General features: G+C 29.5%; 2 protein-coding genes across 5 annotated transcripts in view; one reads left to right on the top strand and one right to left on the bottom strand.

The window, feature by feature from the left end:
* Positions 1–980: 980 nt before the first annotated feature.
* LOC100169298 (autophagy-related protein 2 homolog B) lies at positions 981–14,392 on the top strand. Its single transcript, XM_001944870.5, has 30 exons — positions 981–1,171; positions 1,242–1,569; positions 2,952–3,120; positions 3,188–3,340; positions 3,669–3,771; positions 3,825–3,972; positions 5,093–5,444; positions 5,524–5,626; positions 5,686–5,729; positions 5,790–6,169; positions 6,234–6,370; positions 7,536–7,644; positions 7,708–7,802; positions 7,872–8,153; positions 8,319–8,666; positions 8,728–8,861; positions 8,930–9,084; positions 9,191–9,341; positions 9,422–9,603; positions 9,678–9,865; positions 9,930–10,653; positions 10,731–10,975; positions 11,053–11,131; positions 11,197–11,337; positions 11,394–11,561; positions 11,625–11,793; positions 11,867–12,233; positions 12,304–12,580; positions 12,649–12,804; positions 13,691–14,392. Exons 2-30 carry the CDS (start codon positions 1,402–1,404, stop codon positions 13,913–13,915), a joined length of 5,952 nt encoding a protein of 1,983 aa, XP_001944905.2. The 5' UTR covers positions 981–1,171; positions 1,242–1,401; the 3' UTR covers positions 13,916–14,392.
* A 416-nt stretch (positions 14,393–14,808) lies between these two features.
* Positions 14,809–18,253, bottom strand: part of LOC100162443 (molybdopterin synthase catalytic subunit 1) — a 5,450-nt gene continuing 2,005 nt past the window's right edge. The window contains 4 exon segments of one of the 4 annotated variants that reach the window (NM_001293460.1): positions 14,809–15,048; positions 15,166–15,423; positions 15,510–15,765; positions 17,546–17,699. In NM_001293460.1, coding sequence (NP_001280389.1) covers positions 14,850–15,048; positions 15,166–15,410 — 444 coding nt within the window. In that variant the 5' untranslated portion in view covers positions 15,411–15,423; positions 15,510–15,765; positions 17,546–17,699 and the 3' untranslated portion in view covers positions 14,809–14,849. 4 annotated transcript variants of the gene reach the window in all.

An 18,253-nucleotide genomic window follows, 5' to 3' on the forward strand; every position in this document is an offset into this window, starting at 1 on the left:
AAATAATTAAAATTATACAATTTTAATTATTCACAAGTAAGCATATTTCTGGCCACAACATTTTGGCGCCCTAAAATACTGGCGCCCGGGGCAGTTGTACACAGGGCTCCCCCATAAATGCGGCCCTGCGCGTATGTTATTTAAAACGAGTATCGCGTAGCTAGATTAGGAAAACAATGCAAAGTGCATCGAAATCTCGACCTTACTTATTAATTATTATACGATATACGTCATATTATTATTATACATTTATACCTTCCTATACTATACGGTTATACGACGAGCACGTCGTCAACGAAGAGGAAAATTAATAGTTAAATTCCGCGACCGGGCGCGACATCGTTATACTATCGACGATTGACGTTCCGTCCGTAGGTAGAGGTATAACTCGCCGTACGTAAATAAAATAACAATAATATGATTTACGCAAAAGACAGAACGCAGTTGTACCTATACCATTGAAATTTATTATATAGGATGGTGCGCGCGCACCGCGGATGTTTTGATCGGATTGGCCTCGGGCAGTCGAGCGGCGGCGGCGGTCAAATCATATGTTTTTTATTATTGTTTTTGTTCCGCGCGCGTGTGATAATAACCGTGGCCGCGGCGGCGTTCGGCTGGCCGTCGGTCGGCGGTGTGGTGGGGAGGCAGTGGTGGTCGGTGGTGCGCGCACACACACTGGCACACGCACTGTGTGTGTTTACTGTTTTCCTTTGTTCCGCGCGCACGGTCGTCGACGACGTGCGTACAGTGGTCTATACCCGAAACGCTATAATAATCGCTCGTCTTCTTGTGTCCCGTGTGGCGACTGTTTTTTTTTTTATTATTAATGTAATATTTTTTTTTTTCCGTACGCATACGCATATTATAGTATATTGTCATTATTATTGTGTGTAACACTATAATATCTAATACATAGTATATTATTATAGTTGTTAAGAAAACGACAGTGTACAAATTTTAATATAATATAATATACCTATTCTATAATACGTATATTATAATATAATATAAGTATTTTTTATACGTGATGTTATCGTACGAAAAACAAATATAATAGTACCTGTAATACACCAACCATTAGATTTCGTCACTGTGATTTTCTGTCTGAATCGTCGTCGCAGAATATTGCCTAAGTCGAACGAACGGCCGAAACGGAGACGCACTCACGGTTTCTATATGATTTTTTTTTATATATATGTAATACTTACGATATATAATATATAACTGTATACCCGCAGGGTCCAGATCAAGAGCTGTGCGTGGGCGTCGAGGATTATAGCAATAATATAATATAAATAAATATATATATATAATTATATATTAATAGTATAATAGCAATAGAGGTTCTGTGCCAAAAAAACGTGAACTCCACAAACTGCCTTACATGTGCCGCACACAATGTCGTGGTTCAATTTTTGCACAGAGAACCTGCAAAAGAGGTGCTGTCGGTACCTCCTGCAGAGGTATGTCGGACGGTTCCTTGAGCACAAGATCGAGTCCGACCAACTGTTCATAAATGTGCTGGACGGGGCTGTATCTATCGAAGAAATTGTACTTGATGTCCAGGTTAGTTTTCCTTGTCTTTCCTTGCATTCAACATCAGCTGTGCTGATATTGCAAACAATAGATTACTAAATGCGTGTTACATTTGTTTGATTACATCATTAGCAATGATTCCATTGGTAATAGATTATACATCCATTGTCTATAAATTGTAGGTATTAACTTAATTTTTAATAGGTAGGTGCATATTAAAAACATAGGTAGGTACCTAATAACTTTTGTTGTCATTATGTAGCACTATTAGTTTTTACTTTATTAATTAACAAATTATTCAATATTAAAATAACAGTAGGTATACCCAGTGCCGTATTTAGACATTTTGCGCCCCGGTGCAAAAAAAAATTGGCGCCCCCTAAGCTCCGGTGAAAAAAAATTGCTTCCCCCTAAGGGGCCTACCCACGGAAAATATGGGAGCTAGATCCTCATTAACCTTTTAAATTTTGAGCACAGAAAAGAATATTTGTCTTACAATGTGTGCTTTTTTTAAAAATATTGTTTAGTAATTGTTTGATTCTCTCTCCGCAAAGATACATTTGAATTTATGTCACCTAAACCTTGCTTATAATTCATCATATAAATTGTTTTTTTTTCAACATATTTAAGTAGGTTGGAGGTATTTCATGAATAAATAAAATAAAATTATATAAAACTATGCAAATTAATATTAATTAAAAAAATGCCAAACAGCATAATACTAATAAACTTAATACATAATGCTGTTATTAAAATAATTAAAATTATACAATTTTAATAATTCATAAGTAAACATATTTCTGGCTACAACATTTTGGCGCCCCTAAAATACTGGCGCCCGGGGCAGTTGTACCCAGGGCCCCCCCCTAAATGCAGCTCTGGGTATACCCACTCTGATATTTACAACCTAATATACTTTTATTTAAAATATGGTTCAATTGTTAATACTTGAAAATTATTTTTAACTCTTACACATTTCCTATTATACAGATTGTCCCGTGAAGATATACCAATTAGCTGTAGAGGACTGCCCGGACAAAAACCGGTTTTTTGCCGTTTTACCATTAAACTAAAAAAAATTTTGGAGTCAAAATTTTCAAAAATATAAACTATAAAATGGCTTTCTTCAATTGTTTAAAAAACTAAATAATCATTTTTTTAAACTTTTTTACCAAAAAATTAAATACAATTAAAAAATAAAATATTTGTAATCTTTGTCTCTGTAAGTCTAATAAAAAAAACAAAATTTAGGTGTGATGTATTAATTATCTCAGGAGGTATCGCAATGGGTAAATACTCACGGGACACCTTGTATAGTAAATTCTCAAAATAAATAATTTGACAGACATGGATTTAGGACAACTAAACATGATTTTTATTTATAATTAAATGTTAATACCTCATATGTTAAGGCACTGAACAATGTAGGAGATGAGCATCAGCTACCATTTGAATTTGTCAAAGGTAGTGTGCAAAAAATATCTCTTTCAGTACCATGGAGGAACATGCTTAAAGAATCCAGTGTTATACACGTTGAAGGGCTCAGCCTTACTGTTAGACCAAATGTAAAAGAAACTGAAGGTAAGCAAAACCCGGTAAAATATTTTTCAAGAAATCTAAAGTTCTATCCTCATTTATTTTTTTCTAGGAATACCTAGTTCTATGTTGGAATCTGTTTGGTCGTCCATGTCAAATAGTGTGTATTCTTCGCCAGATAGTGATTATGAAGAAAGTTTTGATAATGCTCCAGAATCTGAACAAGTTTCAGGACTAGAAGTGTTCACTCAGGCCATAGAATCAAGTAAATTTGTATTAAATTATTTTGTATTATATAAGTAGTAGGCAAGGCCAAGTGGGACTCAAACCCTAAGTCACGCATCTTATGTTAAGCTCTTAGGCTCCACACTAGCAAAACTAATCATTATCTGGGCCCTGTAAATTATGGGTCAGAGATGTCAGGGATGCAGAATACAACAAGTACTAAAAATTGTATGAATCAATAAAGAGCTAATGGCTAGTTAAACATAATTAAATAGCCAATCAATTAAAATATATTGTTCTATTTAATTTATCAAATTTTTATGTAACTCAGCAAATATATAATAATTATATGTATTTTGACATTTTAGTATTGAACAGAATAAAAGTGAAATTTTCAAATACTGTGATAAAGTTAGAATATATGCCAGATTTTATGAAATTAGGATTAGGATTACAACTGCATATTATAAGGTAAGTGATGAATTAAATTTCCAGATTATTCAATTTAATCCCTGTTCTTACAGTTTAGATTATATTGATGAAGTGGCAGATGAATCAAAAGAAGGGATATTATATGATAGCTTAGCTTTTCTGACTAAAAAGTTAATAATTGAAGGAGTGTTTTTACAGACGTACGAGTTAAAATGTCCAAAATTGAATAATGAAAAACCTGTAAGTTAATAATAATAATAATTTATTTATTTGCAAATCAAGAATCGTGTATAGAGATTTTAAGTACAATGTAAAGTACAAAGATTTGCAACTCCCCTGTAGGCATAGGTTGTGTTGCGGAGTTATAATTCAAATTCAGTTATTGACAATTAAAAATGTATAATACTAATTACATATTGTAGGTAATTGTTATCGTTCATAAATTAATTTGAGAAAGATCGACATTATTTAAATACAATTTCAGAGCATTAAGGGTGTCGGTGCCGGTGCGTTTTTTGGTACAAAAACATGTCTTACAGGAAAAACTCTCACGACCTGTAGAATTGTTGGATTTCGTTCATTTTTTTTTTTATCTTAAAGTAGAGAACATTTTGTAGGTCGGATCAAAGCCCGATTTTTAAAACTATAATTATAGAAACTGGAATATGCATTTTAAAAATGCATAATATTTGTCCTTTTTCAAACATATTTTTCTACTACTATTCAAAGTAAAATAAAAAATCGAGCTTTGATCCGACCTGTAGAAACTTCTCATCTTTCAGATAAAAAAAAAATTAACGAAATCCGACAATTCTACAGGGCGTGAGAGTTTTTCCCGTGAAGTTATTTTCGTTGATATAATACACCGTATCGACCCCGTCTAAATAAGTATCGAGCTATAGATTAGTGAAAAAGTATTATAACTAAGGCAATAACTAAAATATAATATAACATAATATTCAAATAGCATAGACATTTCGAAAATTGGAAATACTGGCACCGACATCCTTAACAAGTAGTCTGCATAGTCTACAAGTTATTTAAAATGAATTGGCTATTAAATATTAAATTTCTTTTTAAGTGTTAAAAATATTATATATTTTAGATTCTGAGAAACAGGCTGATAAATATATAAGTTGTACTGCGGTTTTTTTCTTTATATTCTTTTTTGTGTCTGAAGTAGTTCTCCTAAAGTCTTATTGATTGAAATTATTGTATTTATTGGTTTTTTTAGTAATACAGAAAATAGTAGAATTTTGAAGAAATGTCAGCAAGAGCCCAACTTTATCTGAGTTCTGTCTACTCAAAATCTTTTCTGAATTTTATTTACTAATATTTTTATTTTTATTTTTTTATTAAGAATTCAAGAATAAACATGACAGAGCCAATAACTATTGCTGAACTTACCGGTTCTCAAATTATCCGAATGGTACTTAAACATAATCCTAGTCTTCCTGGTCCAAAATTGAGCTTGGAAATAAACTTTGGACCTCTTAATGTTATTTGTTCTCCAAGACAACTGTATTTAGTCATAGAAATCTTGCGTGGTATATCTAAGCCTTTAATAGAACAAAAACTAAGTGCTCCTGTACAAAAACCAATGAGTGAATCAGACTTCAATCGTATAGAATTAGATTTATTTAATCATGTTGAATCTAGACCTGATGCTGATGTTGGTTTGAGAGGAATGCAAGGATGGTCAAATTTACATGGTAATTTACAATAGAACAATTTATGATTTGCGAAATTTTTTTGAAATTTTCAAAGTAAATTTATTAATTATATACTTAGATGATGAAGAAGAATTTTTCCCATTACAAGGTACCAAAAGTAAACCTTTTGCTCCCAGTATGAATTCATCAATGACTTCTAGTATGAGTAGTGTAGCTAGCAGGTAAATAAATATATTCAAATGCTTTTTGTTCAAATATTAATACTTGATGTTTTTGTTAGTAAATCTGAATTGTCTTCACGCCACACTAAGCATAGAAATAAAGGTAATTTTTTTATTAATATATTTTTTTTTTTTTTTGTAATTTTAATTATTTTAATTTTAGGTAAAAATGAATGGTTAGGCGAAACAAACCATTTTAATATACAATTAGCTTCACTATGTTTGGTTTTGCTACATGACGATATTCTTGCTGTTTGCCCGGAGACTGATGTTATTACACAATGTTCCCTAAATGAGATGCGTAAAATATCTCATCAATATCTTATGGCTGTTCAAAATGTGGATATTATTAAAGATAGTGATAAGATTACTAAATCTTTAGAAAGAAACCATTTAAAGCTTGTGGCTACAAATGTGATTTTGGAAGGTGATGAAAAAACTAACGAGACTGTAAAAGATGTTAATATAATAGCTTCAGGATCTGATGTATTATTAATGGAAGTTCTTGTTGAAACTACAGAAGAACCTACTCAATATATTCCGGTAAAATGTTTTCCTTGTTGTTAAATCATAATTAGTTTTGACAAAAGAACTTTGATATTGGCAGATTTTAAAATTTGTCCAAGATGACAAGTGTTCTCCAAAAATATCAAATATATCTAGTCATCAGCCAGACATTCAAATTCAATTCAAACATAATACTAAGTCTACAAGATATTGTAATCCAGTTTCTTCAGAAATTAAGTAATTTTTTTTTTTTAATATGTTTTAAATCATTTTAAAAATAATTAATTTTTTGAATAGATATATTTTTTGTTTGAATTAGTTATATTGTAGGAAATACTTAAATATTAGCTATTGTTATTTAGTAGTTAAGTAACAACATTTTTTGAAGTTAGATATTGAATTTTTTCTTTATTCTTGGAAGTTTAATTTTAATTTATATATGTAGGTTCTTGTTTCTAAGACACAGTTTCTTTAATCTTGTCAAATGAGTACTGCAATATAGGTTAGGTTGATAAATGTCCTCTAAATTATTTTATTTAAAGTATTTAAAATAATGTTTGTTCATTAATCATTAATAATATCAGTTTTAATATACTATTACTTTTGTAGTACTTAAAATAAAGAAAGAATAAAATTAGGGAGTAGGGGTTAAAACGTCAAAACACTACAATTACCATTTATAGAAACAGATTTTATATTGTATACATTTTAACTTTCAAATAAGCTAGATGTTGTAGGATTTTATACCTACAGCTCATAAAGTTGAATGGATAAAAAAACTGTTGGATTTTTAGTACCTAGTACTGAAGAAGTTAGGTATAGCTGTGAAGTAGTAGGCTTTATGATGAAAAGTTTACTACACCCTCTTGTTGTCTCCGTCTAACGAATGCGTAACATGGCAAATGTACATTCAACAGCTCACAATTAGCTTTGTTAGTTTAAACATTAGAGTGAATTAACTTATTATGAAACTTAATGGTAAGAATATTACCATCAGTGTTTGTATGTTTGTTTTATTACAGAGATTCAGTTTTTAATGAGTTTTACGTATTTAAAATTGGACAGTTTAGAAATGTTCATAACTTGCTTAAAAACTAAATTGATTGTAAAAAATCAACAAATGAACACATATTATGTTCTTAGCATTATGTATGTTGATTCACTCTAATTTTCAAACTATCGAAGCTAAATGTGAACTGTTGAGTGTAAATTTACTATTTTACAAACTTGTAAAACGAAGACAACAATAGTGGGTTCTTTTAATACCAAGAGCTAAGATATGGTTCGGTTACTCAAAAATCTCTTAATATTTATAATTTTTTTTTTTGTATTTTATATTCTATTGTCATAGTTATTTCCATTATATTTTTTATTTTAATATCTTCATCACATTTTTTTCCAGGATAACTATGCAAAAAGCATTTTCTGAAGTTGATATTTCAATTATTAACCGTTTATCATCATATATTTACAGTCCAGATTTTAAGGTTTCCAAGAAAAGTTCACTCAATGTATGATAATTTTATTATATATAGATAAGTAGTATGTTTTAATATTTTTAAATTTTATTTTAGGTTAGTCAGCCTCAGTTTAATGATGTAATTGAATCTGTCAATGATACAAATATAAGTTGCACTTTAAATTTTAGTTGTCTAACTATTAAGTTTCGGTAAGAACTTATTGTAATTCATTTAGCGACAATAATACATTTTTATGCCACTAACTATTTATACATTAGATTTCCTGTTCCTGATTTACGACCACTTAGCGATATAAATCGATTACCCTGGTGGAAACGTATATTAAGAGATGATATTTTATGGTTGTACTTATCTGATGCTGAGGGTTCATTTACAAAAACATCACAACAAACTGTTACCACAGGTTATGAATTGCAATGTCGGTCTATTGAAGCTTTATTTCAAGAAGGAAACACCAATAATATAATTCCCATTGCCAAATGTAAAGGAATTGATGAAGAACTAAAATCTATTAGAATGGATGCTAAACGTAGACCAAAGTAAATACTTGTTCTTTTCATGTTTATAATTTTTTATTATTATTAATTGGATATTCCACCTTAACAAATATTGAGATAATTGAAAAGTTAATTATTAATTATTTTCTTATAATTGTAAAATTATAAAAATTTTCTTACCAAATATAAATACATTTTTTTTTTTAGATTAGTTTTAAGATTGTGTCCGGTTGTTAACTTTGAAGATGAAAGAAATAATGGAAATCCAAACGTTGAACATAACATGACGAGTAGTGTTTATATTGAGTCATGTAAAAAACCGTCACCGTTTGCTTCCAAAAAAATTATGAGACAAAGAAATCATCATTCTGACGGACAAGAACATGAACGAAAATTAGGTGACGGGGAAATACAAGTTGTTCCAGGTTCTAGAGAAGAAATTATGGAATTTGTTGAACATACCAATGCTAATGCTAAAGTGTATTTAGATATAAACTTACCATGTCTATTTGTCACATTACCTTCCAAACATCTTTATGAAACCATTTACAACAGGTTAATAATAATTTTCATACAACATTCACTTTTTACCTAAAATATATTTTTCTTTTTTTAGATTTACAAATGATTTATTTTTTTGGTCACCATCATTTCCGACTCCTGCATCATCGGGAGGTGATACTAATCGATTATCAAATATATTGGATAAGACTCGTTATTTTGCACCTTGTAAATCAGGAATTCAATTTGGTAAATTAAAACAAGTTTTAAGGTTAAAGTCTTTCATTAATATATATATATATATATTTACAAATTAGATTCAGAAAGTGAATCAGAAGATGAAACACCTACTAATTATTATTCATGTGAGCAATCTAGTATGAATATTGCTGATCCAATTGTTAAAAGAACTGAATTTTGTCTTAATTTGAATGTGTCACAAGGCTTGTTTACTATTATCACACAATCTAGGGTAATTATTAATTATTAAAATTATTTTTTTTATAAAAAAAATAATGATGAAGTTACTAAAGAATTTTGTGATAATACATTTTTGATCATCATAAATATTTTGATAGGACCGTTCGGGGCAAGTTATACCACAACATTATGGTGAACTACAAATTGCATTTGATGATCTTTATTTATACACGGCAGCTGGATATGAAAATACACCTAGACATAATTTTATTTGTATTCAAGCTAACAAATTCTGCTTGAGTCATGAAAGTAAGCTTCAAACAATTTGATGATCAATAATTATTGATTCGATGTTTATGTATATATCAATATAAAATATGTTTACTTAGATTTTTCCACAAATGGTACTGATATTTTGACTCCAAAAGAAGTCGTGTATCGAAAAAATAAATCATTACAACGTGTGTTATATAAAATACCTGATGGTATGGATTTTAAAGAACGATCCGATATTAATAAGTCTGATATGTTGACAGTTGTGGTAGAAATATCTGTTTGCAATCATATAAAAGTAATATTATTTAATAAATTATAATTATTAAATGGTTTCATATCCTATTTATGTATATTATTTATATAATGTAGACAATAAGAGTAGCAAATGATATCTATGGAACCACTTTGAGGCATATTTTTAGTGTTGTTTCACAGAGTTGGTATTATCAACTATCTGATTTCTTTGATGTTGTGGATGATCCTGTTGCTGGATATGAATCACCTCACGTAATCACGGAACTACATCAGCATATTAGCGATTGTATTATTGATTATAGGTCAGTAATTTGTTTAGTTATATTTAAATTGAATCCATTATTTAACCATTGGAAACCCTTACAGGCCACTTCATTTGCCATACCAATGTGTGCTTTCTATTGGCAATTTTAGTTTATCAAGTAATATTGTTGCCAGATCTAAAGCATCAACTCTTCAAATTGTATCTGAGGATGTAGCTTTCTATATTTCTGCTCGTTTGTCTAAATCAGAAAATTTAGATTTAGTGTCTCATTATGTTTGTGTAATGGACTTGGGAGTTTTTGAACTTTCTTTAAAGCTTAGCAAAACCCCTAAACAATCAAATGATTTGGTGCAACCTAAAGTCGACTTAAGAATGGGTGTCAATGTTATACACATTAGAGTTTGTGCAGATTCTGCATTTGCTTTTTGCCGTATACTTAGTTATTTGGCTTCTGATGGTGATAAAAGTTCTGTAGAAGAACAAGCAACTGAGTTTGAAGGAGTTGATCAAGAAGATCCCATTTTGTTAGACCAAGCTGATTCTGACAATAATTCATTATCAAGTCTTATAATGGAAGCTATGCATGAAGAAACTACAGGCTTAAAAAAACCTAAGAAAAACCCAGTAGATCCAGTTAAAAAACAAAACTCAAATCACCCAACTTCTAGTCAAAGTGATAAAGGGATTGAAGTATTTTATTTCCCGGATGAAACCAATAAAATAGTTTCCCCTTTGGATAATGAACCATTACAATATGAAGTAGAAGATGATTTTATTGACAAAGAGTATTGCTTTGTTGAACATGAAGTTGGTTCAGGATTAATGGTATGATTTTAGATTTATAACAAAATATATTAAATTTTGAATTATTTATTTTAATTTTAATTATTAATTGTAATTAGCCTCGAAGTAACATACCAGAAGTGCGTATGTTAATAGACACACAATTACGTTTGGTCGATAACTATTTTAAAGCTCCTGTTGGAAAAATTGATATGCTCCAAGCTCCTAAAGAATATCCGACTCCAGTAATTAAATATACATTACGAGAAATGACTCTAATTTTGCATATTTATGGTGGAACTGATTTTAGTACTAAACCTATCCATAATGAACTGACAAAACATGTCACTATAGTATCAGAAACGTAAGTAAATTTGATTGAATATTATAATATTAAACAACAATTAATTGAATTAATAAAATGGTGGGTATTTTATTAAGGAATTCTTGTCCAACTTCTCCAAACACACTGAGGCCTTCTCTTTCTCGATATTATTCTCAAACCAATATAAACTCACAGGTATTTGATTAACATTTTTTAAAAATTATAATTGATATTATAATTGTTAATATTTTTTTTATTAGAAAAATCCTACTTCAAAAAAAGGATCTAATATATCTCAAGCCAGGACAAGATTTTGCTGTAGTGTTTTACCTACCAGTTGGCAGGCAAAGGGTGGTACAGGACGACAACACCATGTATTAATGCAACTACAATTGAACAAGGTATGTTTTTAATATTTTATTAATTAGAAAACAAAACTATACAATTTTGTTATTAGGTACGATTCCAGCATGAAGTTTACCCACCCCATACAAAGCAAGCAATGAGGCAAGTGATTCTGATTCAAGACTTAGAAATTCGCGATAAACTTGCCTCATCTAACATCAATAAATTTTTATATCTTTACTCAAGTGAAGCAATGCCCAAACAACAGAATGCTAATATGGTAAGTGAGGTTGATAGGTATTTTTTTTTCTCTAAAAAGTGATTTAAATAAATATGTCGATAGTTTGTTGCCAAAGCTGTCCACATGCGTCCTGATTCCAATCTAAAAGTTGAAGAATGTTGTGTAAAGGTATCTATGTTGCCATTAAGACTTAACATTGATCAAGATTCATTGATATTCCTGATCTCATTTGTAAATCAATTTAGTGCACTTGATCAAAAAACCAAAGATGGTATTATAACTTCTCTATTTTAATAAATTTTAATAAATTGTTATTGTTTTGTTTTAAACTGTGTCTTTTGTAGAAATACCTGCTGAAAAGAAAATACCCACAAAATCTGAAGAACCAATTATGACATTAGGAAATACAGCTGATGGCCAACAAGATATTACACCTAATCCATTGATTCAGTTAAACGATGAATTTGATCAGCAATTTGGACTAAAAGATATACCTGTTATTCCCAAACCAGACAACGGCACTAGTTCAAGTGACAGTAAAGCTCCCGTTTACATAAGACAATTTGTGTTTTCTCCAGATGTTACTATACGTTTGGATTATGAAGGACGACATATTGATTTGACACAAGGTTCATTGGCTGGTTTACTAATGGGATTAGCACAGCTCAATTGTTTAGAGATCACTTTGAAACGTATTGTTCACAAGCATGGGTAAGAAAGCATGATAGTTTTGCTATACGTTTTGTGACCATAGATTTATATTAATGATTGATTTGTATAGTTTACTTGGATTCGACAAACTATTGACATATGTTACCCAGGAATGGTTACAAGATATAAAAAAACGTCAGCTGCCGTCATTACTTGGTGGTGTGGGTCCAATGTATTCGTTTGTCAGACTAATACAAGGCTTCAGAGATCTAGTGCAACTCCCTATTGAACAATACCAAAAAGATGGTAGAATAGTGAGAGGTTTGCAAAGAGGTGCCAATTCATTCACTACATCTACTGCAATGGCAGCTCTTGAAATAGCCACCAGAATCGTAAATCTCATTCAGGTTTGTAAGAGTTAAAGGTGTATAGGTGTAAATAAATGGCATCTATATTCGTTATAATTATTTTGTAGAGGGTAGCTGAAACTACTTATGACATGGTAAACCCAGGACCTAGCATGCGTCAACTAAGGCTACAAGAAGGGAAGAAGAGAAATCGTCATAATAAACGATCACATCCTGCAGACATTCGAGAAGGAGTAGCAACTGCTGTTATGTTGGTTAAAGAAGTTAGTGTTTATAATTTAAAATTGCTTTATTGCAACACTTATTAGATATTAACTATAATTAAAACTTTTATATGATGGCATTAAAAAAGTTTGAAATCCACAGAAACTTTCTTAATGACTGTAAGAGTTACCAGTAAAAAATAATTATATAAGTATCTGTGTATGTAAAACCGTATTAACGCCATTATATAAACTTAAGAGGATCTGAGGATCCCAGCATATAGATTAAGTAACAGAGTATAAGTAATTATTAGGCACATTTAAATTGTGATTTGAAATTAATTTGAGTTTTTGATATAGTTCAAACATGAATAACCGCAGCCTGAAATGTTCACACAAAAATTGTATATTATCATAATAGGCATAATACAATTTTAAAATATTTTGGCTCTTTTTGTTAAATTTTTTAATGGATATATAAGTTATAATTTTGACAAAATTGGTTATTTAAATTAAAATAAACTATTTTTCCCCTAACAATTTTATTTATAATGTTTGTAATTCAAAAAATAACAATTGTATGAAACTCACTGCCATTACATATAATATTATTATATTAGGTATATTTTATACCATGAAATTCTCCAAATATTTATATAATGAACTTATTCATACCATTTAAGGTAGCAATTTTGACTTATTATATTACATTTATATTATTTACTATAAGATAACAATTATATCAAAATTATTTTTCATTGGAATCGTAAATTATGAAAATATTATTTAACAAAAATGTATTCCCATACTGTATTAATTTAATAATTCCATAAATGTATTCATAGATATTATAAATGAATCAATTATTTTACTATAGTTATGTTTATGTATGAAAAACAATATTACTTCCTGTGAATGTAATTTAATATTGTTGCGGTTGTTTTAGGGTCTTGGTGAAACTGCACAAACTATAGTTAGAGTGGCAAGTGAAGAGCACGAAATCAAGGGTACTGCTGGTATGGTTGGTGGTGTTATGCGGCAAATACCTCCTACTGCCCTTACGCCCATTATACTTGCCAGTCAAGCGACATGCAATGTACTTCAAGGTGTTCGCTGTCAACTAGCGCCAGATGCCCGTGTTGAGGCAATGCAAAAATGGAGGTGCGACTAAACATCGACTATACATATCAAAGACCAAATACTTTTATTAAATTTTCATATATTTTTTTAATTTAATGATTCATTTGTGCATTTTGTTTTCAACAATCAAAACTTTTGTCTGACAATTGAACAATAGAATGTGATTGTAGTATATTTTTGCAAAATCTATAGCATGTTTATTTTCTATGTATTTTATTTTTGAAAAAAAAACTATATTGAATGGTTAACAGTTGTAAGTAAACTACTTAAATGACACCAAATGATAAATATAGCAAAAAAATGAAAATGCAATCTATTGTATGTTTTTTTTTCAATTCTAGTGCCATAATATTGTGGTTCCATTATTTTTAGTCTGTTTAAGGCATAATTGTTTTGATTTGTTATATGTTAAATTTTGTACTATTATCCAGATGTTTAATTTGTCATTTTGAACATTTTGTACAGAAAATAGGAGAAAAAAAATAAAAAATATTAATTTTGATGATTATCTTGTTGTATTTTTTGTTATAATGTAACTCAGTTAGAATACAAATAACATTTTAAATCGAAACCAGTTTAAGTTGAGCATATAAACGAACATAAATAAACTACATGAAAGACCTCAAGACCCCAATAATTTTATATGTTAATACCGCGGTTGACTATACCGTCTTTACTGTGTAAATAACAGTGGTTTATGCATATTTTTAGTCTTATTGTTCAAAAACATACATTCTTACTTGAGCAGTTGTAGAGCGCATATATAGCAGCATGTAGGAGCCCAAAGATTTGTAATTAATATATTCGTACTGTATACTAATATAAATGTCATATTAATTATATAATTTTCAAACTCAGTTCATTACCAAGTCATTGTTATAGTTATTTTAATTATTAAATAATAAAAAATTTAACCAAGAAAAATGTCTGATTACGTATAAATATATTAAACGTTTAACAATATATCATTTGTTACTCTTCCAAGCACATTCTTCGTTAGCTTTCCATACACCACTGCCGTCTTCGTACTGTTCTTTTTTAAAAATGGGAACGGTGGTTTTTAGTCTTTCGAGTATAAATGAGACAGCTTCTTGAGCGTGTTTGCGATGAGGAGATGATGCGGCAATCACTACACTAGCTTCTCTGACTTTTACTTCACCAATCCTTAGATAAAATACTGGTTATTATTGGTTTTTATTGGACAAGCTACGTTTATTATACTTAAAACATAAAAATATAACCTATCAAGCATGAATGTAATTTATTAATTCTTTAAATTACCTGTGATGTATTGCAATGTTCACAACTTCTGGCCATTTTTGTCTAGTCAACACAGTGATACTTTTCATTTCATTCAACGCCATTGACTCGTAAGCTTCATAAAATAATGTTTTTACTTTATTCCCATTAAAGTGTTCTCTAGTTGTTCCTATAAATATGGATATAGCTCCACATTGTGGCGAGTTGACAGAATTCATAGCAGAGCCAATGTCCAGTTCAGAATTCACAATCTTTAAATCAATCATTTTTTTTTTTAACCTGACAACAAATTCAATAGCCAGAAATTTCAGATTTTGTTCCTAGGGTTATAAAAATTTTTTTTTTGAAATACAATTGATTACTACCTCCACTTATGGGGGGAATAACTGCCACAATATCCTTTTCTTTTAACGTAATTTGCGAACTGTCAGATATATAATTCTCATTGACAGCTAATATAAATGTGTTTCCTATTGCCAATAAATTAAATTTGTCCACCAACATGGACCGTAAACTGTGTCCAAATAAAGTTTGTGGTAATTGAGCAGTTGTACTCTTTATTTTAGACAACTCACGAGCTTGAGCAAAAAATATAATTGTAACATTTACCTCTGTCATAACCTATAAATATAAAATATATTTTAGTGACAGATCCTGATTAATTTGTATTGAAACATTTTGTGAATTGTAAAAAGATATATTTGGTAAATACTTATTGGTTATCTTTTCACTACTTGCCAGTATCGGAATGTTTGGGCTCATCGTATTAAGTATTAACTAATACACTAAGTATTGCTATAATTTTTATATTATAATTATAATCCCCATTAACAAGGATCCCCTCATTACCTCTTCAAATCTAGAAAATCACCTTGCCCAAATGGAAAACTGGTTTACCATATGGCATTTTAAAGTTAATCAAAGCGAATCTATCCACAGTCCACACTACCATATAATCTCTTTTCTATGCACACTACCTTCACCCTTAGACAGGCTCCGTGGCCAAATGTATCTCTATGTGGTACACCCATTCCTAGCTCTCCTACTGTAAAATATCTTGGTCTAACACTCGATCAAAGACTTACTTGGGCCCACCATATAAGAACCAAATGACTAGATATATATATATATATATATATATAATAGAAATAGAATAATCGCCTACGCATGCTAAAAACGGTATTATGCAATAATAAATACACCTCACCTGCAGCAAACTTCTTATATACAAAATTCTACTCAAACCAATGTGGACGTACGATCTGCAGTTATGGGGTAGTGCAAAAAAACAAACATTAACAAAATTCAAGCATTCCAAAACATTGCCCTGAGGAAATTAACAAATACACCTCCTTGCGTCTCAAATTTTTCCCTACATTCAGACCTAAAACTAAAAACAATAGCTGATGGACCTAAATGTTTCTGTAATAGATTCCACAACCACCTAAGTACTCATTCGAATCCACTTATCAAAAATTTGGCCTCCGCTACCATACCTGGTAATCCCACAAAGACGCCTAAAGCGCAAGTGGTGTCGTGATTTGTTATGAAAAAAAAATAATAATAATAATAATAAGTAAATAACTAAGTAACCATAGAAAGTGTCATCAATGGGTGGCTCCTTTCATCAAATTAATTTTCCTGTGAATGTCTTTTTAGCATATTATATTCTTATTGTATTAATAATACAGATTGTATATTACTTGTAAAAATATAAAAAAAAAAATTATAATACTAAAATTTAAAAACTTGAATACTATTTATAGTAAAAATAAATATATTTGTATGCAATTTATAACCTATTTCATATTTTTTTTATTTAGCTATCTATTGATCTATCGCACTATTTACTAGCAAAAAAAAATGGCCTAAAAATGCCCATAGCCTAAAATGATTGCTATCACGATGTCACATCATTTAAATCGTCTACATTTTCATCAATGTTTGTTGCCTCATTTGGCTTGACATTTTAGGTGTTGGCATTCGAGCCTCAGAGTCCACAGAATTGTATTCATAGTTACCTGATTTGAGTTCAATCCATAGGTCACTCCTGAATTTTGATATACAATTGTCAATAATGGTTAAAGAGTGGCGTAAAGATAAACAATAAGTAACACATACCTAACATAAATATTCATGTTTTTAAAAATTTTAATTACTAAAACTTTTTTTAGTGAAAACATGGAAAGGCAATATTATGCAATTTTTAATAATACGTGTAAGAATGTTTTTGAATAAAATATAATAAATATTCACATAATAATTGGTATGCATTTTAAAATAGTTAATTTTTTTTTTTGAATTAATTCACTTTTAGTTAAATCTAAATTTAAAAAATTGTTCAATTGGTTAATTTCAGGTAGGTAGCTGTGTAAAAATACTAAATTATCTCTTAACGTACCTGTAGTTATTTATTTAAAAATTAAATTAAGTGTATTTAATAATGTTTAAAAAAATTAACATTTTTTACTAAAACGAAAATTGTTAAAATTGTTTTAAACTAAAAATGTCTAATGGTTAAACATAAATTAACAATTGGTATTTCAATTGTGTATGGTTTGAAATTAGGGTAGCCACACCTATCAATTAAGTTTTATTTAAAAATGTACACTTTACAAGATAAGAATAAGTACTTACTAGTTATAAAAAAACATAAAAATTGATAAATTTATCAGAAGTTTATCTAAATACTCAAAAAACTTATATTTGTCTTATCTATATATAGTGAACCATTAGTGTATTGTAAGTAAATAATTAACTACCTACATAAAAAAAATTGAATAGCTATAGGTATTTTATTTTATTCAACTACATATGTTTAGTACAATAACAATGAATTTATGGATATCTATTATACCGGGTGATTCTTTTATCAAACAACACTCATTATTTCAAAAAGTGTACATTTTTTTGAAAATACTTTTTTACATAGTTTCAAGTTGCTTATAAAAAAATATTTTTTATCCCTGTAATTTTTTAGGTTTTTACTCTTTTGAATGTCAAAATAGGGTTTTAATTTTATATTCCTAAGCAGAATATTTTTCTTAGTATTTTGATACATGAAAATCGAATTTCGGGCAAGTGGCTTATGAATTATAAATATTCAAAG

This window comes from Acyrthosiphon pisum, chromosome A1, assembly GCF_005508785.2.
Source record: "Acyrthosiphon pisum isolate AL4f chromosome A1, pea_aphid_22Mar2018_4r6ur, whole genome shotgun sequence".
NCBI lineage: Eukaryota > Metazoa > Arthropoda > Insecta > Hemiptera > Aphididae > Acyrthosiphon > Acyrthosiphon pisum.

Coding starts and splice junctions, on each gene's coding strand:
- LOC100169298 (XM_001944870.5), top strand. CDS start 1,402: ATGTCGTGGTTCAATTTTTGCACAGAGAACCTGCAAAAGAGGTGCTGT. Junction 5,445..5,523: donor AGGATGGTCAAATTTACATG/GTAATTTACAAT, acceptor TTATATACTTAG/ATGATGAAGAAGAATTTTTC. Junction 6,170..6,233: donor AACCTACTCAATATATTCCG/GTAAAATGTTTT, acceptor TGATATTGGCAG/ATTTTAAAATTTGTCCAAGA.